At 47.1% G+C, this 8361-nt stretch overlaps 1 protein-coding gene across 1 annotated transcript in view; it reads left to right on the forward strand.

The window, feature by feature from the left end:
• Positions 1–8037, forward strand: part of PTPN14 (protein tyrosine phosphatase non-receptor type 14) — a 138269-nt gene extending 130232 nt beyond the window's left edge. The window contains exons 18-19 of the mRNA XM_029933370.1: positions 1630–1793; positions 7641–8037. Coding sequence (XP_029789230.1) covers positions 1630–1793; positions 7641–7769 — 293 coding nt within the window. The 3' untranslated portion in view covers positions 7770–8037. The remainder of the gene's footprint in view (positions 1–1629; positions 1794–7640) is intronic.
• The last annotated feature ends 324 nt before the right edge of the window (positions 8038–8361 follow it).

The raw sequence follows: 8361 nt of genomic DNA on the forward strand, positions 1-8361 counted from the left end.
TTAGAGTCAGATCTTTTTCATCTGAACCAGTTTAAGGAAGGTCCATCTAAATTACTGAAACACATAGCGAATATTTTTAAACAACGTAAGTTTATTGACGTTTCTCAGAAACTCAGTGTGCCAAGGAGGGTCTTGGAATTGGAATTTTTAGGAATTGGAAAATATTTTTTGCCTGTTTCAATTTGATTCCCTGGGTGCAGGGTACCTCGGGCACATTGTCTTCCAGCCTGCAGGGGTCCTCACTGAGTCACAGCTTAAGGAATTCTGTTAACATGATTGCTAGAAAGAGCACCCACTTCCATCCAGTTTCTCTGTATTTAATGAAATTCCACTTGGTAATAGCATCTGCTGCATGGGTCAGTACTCCTTTCACGTCTCTTCTTAAATTTAGCACAAGAGAAACCTCTCCTTTGAGTGTGACCATTGCCTTTTTTGTCAGAGAATGCACAGTCACCTCATTCCTTTCCCCTCTTACAGAAAACTTGTGAGCGTTCCATGCACAATAGCTCACGTTGGTAGCAACTACTCTGTCTAGTCATGTCGGATTGCCTTCCCTCTTTCTGTTTTGTTCTAGCTCAGTTTACACTGCTGCTGCTGCTGCTGGTAGTTTATTTTGATCAACTACTTCAGATGACTTTGTAATAGCATAAGGTTATAAAGGCAAATAGGAGTTTGTATTAATGTAGGTAAACAGCTGGTTGTAAATTACCAGGATGATTCGAACCCACTTCTCTTTGAGTGCTTTCCCCGGTCCTGTTTCACAGTGCCAAGTCGGGAGGAGATTTTTCCGAGTATCGACAACCTTTACATGGTGTCTTCCCTGAGCTAGCTACTCTAAAATCTCTGTTACTAATGGACTTCTTCTGGTTCTTGGACTCTTGGAGGATTACATTACTATACTTCTCTTTTTTTTCATGACCACAACAAAAAAGCCATTAAGGCTTGTACTGCTGTAATTTTTCATTTGTGCCCGATTGGAGTAGTGAGCAGATCCCTGCTGAGCTAGGCAGCTGTCGGAACGGGGGAGGGAGGACGCACGACCCCTCTACCCGACACACGTGCTCCCTCCGGAGAGGGAAGGGTTCGTCTTGAGCCACATCCAGAACGGCATGGAATCCAAGCTGAGAAGCAGGACCCCCAAAGTCTATTTTTATCTCAAAATGAAAGTCAAGCCTCAGTTGACATTCACTCATTCTGCGAGGGGAAGGAGGAAGGGGCAGATGGATGCTTTTCCCACCAGAAATTGGCTCTGACAGGCGGGCATTTCAAGGGGACCTAGCTGGTGTTCTGATCCCAGTCTGTTAATAGTAGGAATTGCTGTAAGTAATGTCGAGAATCATCTGCTTGGGGGACTTTGGGATTTGCAGAGGGGAAAACAGAATTTAATTTTTAAAAAAAGAACTATTTAATTTAAAGAACAAATTCTCCCACGGACTAATTGACTCCCAGCTGGTCCTTTCTGGGATCCAGGACTGTACAGCAGGCGCCAGCCAAATAATTAGTGTCTTGTAAGAACTGTAAATTATCGTCACTGAAAAAGAGAAAAAGATTCACCATCAGTCCCCGCCCCCACCTCGTACGCGAAGCCATGCAGGCCTTCGGTGACAGGATTTGCATTTTGTCTTGCAGCCTACTTGGAGGAGATCCAGTCGGTGCGGCGCCACACCAACAGCATGCTGGAAGACGCCAAGAACCGGCACCCTCCCATCGTGGTCCACTGCAGCGCGGGGGTGGGGCGCACTGGCGTGGTCATCCTCTCCGAGCTGATGATCTACTGCCTGGAGCACAACGAAGTGAGTCTTTCCAGGCCTTCCCGAGGACCCCGCCTTGGGGACGAATCTCCACCGCAGTCGCACATCCCCGCCCCTGCGCCCTTTCGTTTTCAGTGCTTACTTTCCTCTCTCTGCACATGAGTTTTCCAGATCTGTGATTCCTAGGTGGCCTCTGACTTTCACAGCCTTTCTTATCTTCCGCCTTTCTCCGCTCTGTGTGGACACTCACATAACACAGAAAAGAAGAGATGGAAGTGGAAGATAGGAAACCTCTAGAAAGTCCCATCTGCTTGGCATCTTCTCCCAGAAGTCTGGGGTTTGTAGGCAGTCTGGTGGTAATGTGGGTGGTTTTCCACGGTGGGTTATTGGGTCACAGGTAGTCTAGATGCGATTTGCATTCCTAAATCCCATGTGAAAATGTGTATCCTTGTTAAGTGCTTTTCATTCTTCAGTGGAAGGTTTTATTTAATGAGGGCTGTCCCTTCCTGTCTAGCCTGGCAGTGGGGTGATGTAGCAGAGCAAGGTAGATCATTTTTTTTAAGTTTATTTATTTTGAGAGAGAGAACAAAAGCATGAATGGGGGAGGGGTTGGGAGGGGGGGAATGGAGAATCCCAAGCAGGCTCAGCACTGTCAGCTCAGAGCCTGACACGGGGGCTCAAACCCACAAGCCGCGAGATCATGGCCTGAGCCAAAGTCGGATGCTTAACTGACTGAACTACCCAGGTGCCCTCTGAGTGCACAGACACGACCTGCCTTGGCCCGGGCCAGACACCTCGCTCTTCCCCCCACGAAAGGGCTGCAGCCGAGCCTGCGTCCGGTGCTGCTGCAGGCCAGGGAGTCATACCAAGGGGCTTGTGATTTCCTGGAGATGAGACGAACAGCAACCAAAGGCTAAAGAACAACACTTCTGCTCTCTGTTCGCAGGGAGACTTGGGGGTTTTAAATGGCCTTCACTTATTTGATTTTGTTCTTAGTTGGTGTCCTCAGAGCCCCCATGTAGAGGAGCCAGGCGCGTGTCAGCCCTCCTATTTTACAGATGAGGAAACTGAGGCCCAGCAATAACCCTGTGACGTGTCCAGTGCCACCTGGCGCTGAAATGATGGTGCTGAGACGTGAGGTCTTCTTGCTCCCGGCCCTGACTTATTTCCCGTCTTCACTCTGCCACCAGATGCCAGGTGTCACCGGTTCTTGTTCCTTTTCCAAATTAAACAGCTTGGAGCATCAATGGAAACTTTTGAAGCGGTTCATTCGTTTTTAAAGTAGGGAAGGTTATAATGCACGTCCTGTGAAAGAATTTCTGTAACACATGTGATTACGTAGTATCCATGGTTTGAAAATCAGACAAAATATTGCCCCACGAAGTTTGTTGCATGGAAACTCCCAGGAAAACAATAAGTAACAAGTCTACACATGTGCAAAGGGTTTTTAAACTCTCCGTCTATATAAAGTTAATTTTGGAAACTTTGAATCCATAAAGAGGAAGGTGGTGCTAAAAGGTAGAATAGGGGTTATACCACAAGGGGCCTCTTTTTTAAAAACAGACAGACATTCTGTTGATGAGCAAAATGCCCATCGCAGAATCAGCTGAAGCTGCCCAACAGGAATTTTGTCATCTTCTTTGAGTTTTTATCTTTTTGTCTCCTATCATGAGATTTCTTGATTGTTTGCTTCCCTGCCACTACTAGAAGTCTCTAGAAGCATCTAGCAGACTGAACAGCTTGCCATTGGGTCCCAAATCGACTCCATGCTGGGGAGATGGAAAAAGATGAAGTGGAATCAGGGGACATATGGCCTGAGTGCATCCAAGCCCCACTGGAGGCACTGGTGGGCTCCAGACTGGGGGTGAGGGGTGGGGAAGGCCTCCTCCTCATCGCCTCCCCCACTTAGCTATCTTCCTGCCTTGCCCAAGCTCCCCTTCTACTCTCCATTCCCTGTGAACTCTTCCTTGCTCCCTGCTGCTCCTTTTGAACCTGAGAAGCAGTTCTGTCCATCTCGTCTGACATGAAAGCAGGTTTTGTTCTGAGCTCCTTGGAGACCCATCAAAAGCTGGCCCTCAGTAACGTGATGACATGAAGGCCCACTGGTCACCAGATGTTTGTGGCCCAGAAGAACACAAAGAGCACATGTCTGAGCCAGTGTGGGGCCGAGTGAGGGCCTGGGCCATCCGGGCCTCGCGCGGACTTGGTGAGGGCTCAGGTGATTACATTCTCCACAGCGTGTCCAAACATAGTGGATTTCCTCAATGCCCAGTTGCACGCCAGAACATTCTTTGCTGGAACACAGTCGGTCCAAAAAGGACTTCTGTTCCCATTGATATTCAAAGATAGCAAGATGACTCATATTTTTCACTTCCCTTCCCCTCGCACAAATATAGCCAGCCTTATCTGGCCCATTTCCCACCATTGCCCCTGGTAGGTGGTGAGGGAGAGAAAAGTTCTCTATCTGTTTGGCTTCAGGCCTGGTCATAAGATTCAAACCCTCATTTCAGGAGAAGATGCAACATGTTTTGCTTTTTTGTTGTGGTGGTTGTTTTAAACAAAGATTTTGATAAAGAAATCTGAAATTGTGTATTTCTTTTTTTCTCCTATCTAAACTTTCCTGCCTTCTTTCCATGGCTTCTGGACTTAGCATATTGTGTGTTTTAGTCTGCAATCCATAGTTTTAATTTGGTCAGTGAAATGCATTTTCTTATTCCTGGGGTAAAGATGCTTACAGTAAGTTCAGGTGCTGTGAGGTGGGGGGAGACTGGGTTTTCTCCCAGGCTTCTCTGAGAGGCCCCTCCGTGGCCCATTGCTTTGGGTTGCTAAATGTTACGATGACATTTTAATGCCGAGAGCACTAGTTTTGCGGCTTGCAGTACCCTCTCTTGCCGCCCTCCCTGGATTTCTCTCTCATTCCTAGAGTAGCTAACTCTCAATGGTTAGGTTCTCTCCAGCCAAAAAATGAGGTGTCTTATCTTGCCGCTTTTCTGAATAAGTTATCCCTTCGAGCAGGGAGGAGAATGAGACCGCGCAAGCCATCAGCTGCTGCATGATTGGGGTTAGGGACAGGGGACAGCAGAGACTGTGGGAGTGAATCTTCCAGGCAACTAGGAACTCTTTGATTGATTTCCAAAGGAGCTTTCTTTGTCTTGTCTTTTAACTGCCCCTTACCAGATAATACACAGTCATCAGGGCTGTGTCTCACAGGCCGGTGAGATGGTAATGATCGTGACGGTGGAGGTGCTGAGGTAGGGAAGGGAGGCAGGAGATGGTGGAGGACATGATGGCAGTGCAGGAGGTGGAGGGGGTGGAGGTTGAGGGGTTGGTGATGACAGTGGCGACAGTGACAATATTACAGTAACAATAACCTGTGTTTAATCGTGTGCCTACATGATTGGAGGCGCCTGGCAACAACTGAAGTAGCCTTCACGGTAACCCTCCGAGAGAGGTCCTGCTAGTGCCCTTGGTGATACAAAGAGAATCCGAAGGAGTAGATGAAGGAATGTGTCCATGCCCCACCGCCAGGAAACATGAAGGTTGGGGTTCGGCAGACGAAGCCTGACCCGAGCCTGTGCTCGTAACTTCTGTGTGGCGCCACCTCTCTGTCAAAACCTTGATGGGGGATGGGGAGGAACAGCTTTAGTCTATCCCCAGCTCTTCAGCGCCCAGCTCAGTAATGCTCATCCAGCCGTCTGTTATTATAGAAGTTCATTATCAGGAGGCTCTAGGTTGTGCATCAGGGGATCAGTGACTTTGGAGTATCGTGTAGGCAGAGACCCACCAGTTACCATGAGAAGCTTATGGTGACAGCTATGTATTGTGACCAGAGGTTTCAGGATTCATATGCCCTTTTTTCTTACTACTAGGGACTTGACTTTGCCCCTTTTAAATCCGTGGTGTGCATCATTTAACTGTTTTTGGAGAAGAGCGACTGATAAGAATGGCAAGTGCTGTATCGTAGCTGATCAGTGTTTGGAAATTGTGGAAATGACTTGTTAAAGGAAAGAAAAGACACACAGCTGAGTTTTTGTCATTTCACCTCCGAGGTGGCTCAGTCCTTGATAACTTCAAGGGGGTGCTCGTTGGCTGGGGGAAGAGCTCCCAGAGAGGGGGCAGTGTGCCGAGGCCACAAGGGCATTGCTGAACCCATGATGCTTCCACCCTGGCTGGTCCAGAGGGAAGGGAATAATCTAGAAGTGGCCTTAATGACCCACCACCTTAATTCCCTTCTGCTGAAGGTGCTTCTGTATCCTCAGAGAACTTACATGTTGATAATCTTGTTTAATATTCAAGAAATGTTCAGTGAAAAGCTTTCACTCTAAATATACTATCCTGAGGATCACTGGGTGTTGTGTGAAAGTCTTGAATCACTACATTGCACGCCTGAAACTCATGTTACACTCTTTGTTAACTTACTGAACTTTAAATACAAGTATAGGGGCACCTGGGTGGCTCAGTTGGTTAAGCATCCGGCTTTGGCTCAGGTCAGATCTCACATTCGTGGGTTCAAGCCCCACGTCAGGCTCTGTGCTGACAACTAGCTCAGAGCCTGGAGCCTGCTTCTTGTTCTCTGTCTCCTTCTCTCTCTGCCCCTCCCCTCTCATGCTCTGTCTCTCTCTGTATCAAAAATAAATAAAACATTAAATAAATAAATAAATAAATAAATAAATAAATAAATAAATAAATATAAGCTTAAAGGGGCACCTGGGTGGCTTAGTCAGTTAAAGTGTCAGACTCTTGAATTCAGCTCAGGCTGTGATCTCATGGGTTGTGAGTTCAAGCTCCACGTCGGGTTCTGCGCTGACAGTGTAGAGCCTGCTTGGGAGTCTCTCTCTCTCTTTCTGTCCCTTCCCTGCTTACACCTCTCTAGCTCTCTCAAAATAAGTAAATAAGTATTAAAATGAAATGTAAATAAAAACTCCTAAAAGAAAAGCTGAATAGCAGCCTAGTTATCCTGGAGAAGACCCCAAACATTTAAGAATTGATAGTATTTCTGAAAATGGGCGTGAAGGTAGAGATAAAAACAGAAGGACCACCAGAATCAGAAAATCGGTCAACCAACCAACAACCAACCAACATGACTGGTGCTCAGAGATTGTGCTTTGATATTTTAAAGTTGACACATATTATCTTACTTGATAACAACCATGATTCTGTGAGGTAGCAGGAGAGTATGATTATTCTCATTTCATTAATGTTAATAATAATGAGTAATCTTTATTATAGGTTCAGAGTTTACCAGACACTGTGCAAAATACTTTACATGTAGGGGCACCCGGGTGGCTCAGTCAGTTAAGCGTCCTAGCCTTGGTTTCGGCTCAAGTCATGATCTTATGGTTTGTGAGTTTGAGCCCCACATCGGGCTCTGTGCTGACAGTGGGGAGCCCGCCTGGGATTCTCTCTCTCTTCTCTCTCTCTGCCCCTCCCCTACGCGTGCTTGCTCGCTCTCTCAAGTAAATAAACTTAAAAAAATAATAAATGCTTTACATCCATTTAATTCATTGTTTGATCCCGGGAGGTGAATACTGTTATTGGTGAGGAAACGTTGCTTCCATAGGCAAAGCCATACTGTCGTTGGAGGAGAGCACCTGTATTCTTACTTTACAAAGGAAGTTGCTGAGATGCCTGAAATCCTACCGCTGAGCTCTTGTGGAGTCGAGAACGCCAGCCGGCCGTGACTTGGGTCTCTTGTTTTTTCTGGCACGTGGCAACCAGCATCTCCAGTTGCTGGTGTTCGGTCTTTGGGAAAACCTAGAGGGGCTGAGCCCTTTGCTTTCTCTTGTCCCTACAGATGGGCAGTGAGCAAATGCTTCCTGGAGGAGGGGACGGGGAGGACCCAAGGGCAGCTCCTCACCAGGTTCTTGTGTTTTTTCTCTCTTCTCGCAGAAGGTGGAAGTACCCATCATGCTGAGGCTCCTCAGGGAGCAAAGGATGTTCATGATCCAAACCATCGCCCAGTACAAGTTTGTCTACCAAGTCCTCGTCCAGTTCCTCCAAAACTCCAGACTCATTTAGCCCCTGGCCCAGCTACTGGAAGAAGGACCCAGCTCCATCTCTCAGATGGGGACGCACCTCCAGACAACACCCGCTCCCCCCAGCAGGGTGCGGGGGGCCAGAACAGGCAGGTCGTGGGCTCCCCGAAGGCGGGAGCCATGATGATTCACCAACGTCCTATATTATTTTATATGAGATAATTTATTTTTTTCCCTTTTGGATAACTTTTGTGAATCATCATAATGCATAATGTTTTCACAGTAATATAGTACTTTTCATTTGAACCACATTTCGACTGATCTGCATTGTAAATATGTCAGTAGGGAGGGTTGCCCGGCGGATCGCTTCGGGGACAGAGGCATAAGGGAACACATCTCTAATGAAGCTGCAGCCAGATCAGTAACCAAGCCTGAAATCCATCAGCCTCATTGCTCACGTTCAGATCCGAGATGGCAAAAAAATGAATTCATCCTAAAATATAAAGATAAGAGCCAAGGCGCCCTTCCCTGAAGGAAAGCACGCAGACACACACACAATACTATTCTCTTATATTTTGGGGCTCACCAGCCTTGATGGCCAGTGGCCTCTTTTCTTCCTTTCTGCCCTCATCCTC

This window comes from Suricata suricatta, chromosome 3 (assembly GCF_006229205.1).
Source record: "Suricata suricatta isolate VVHF042 chromosome 3, meerkat_22Aug2017_6uvM2_HiC, whole genome shotgun sequence".
Classification (NCBI taxonomy): domain Eukaryota; kingdom Metazoa; phylum Chordata; class Mammalia; order Carnivora; family Herpestidae; genus Suricata; species Suricata suricatta.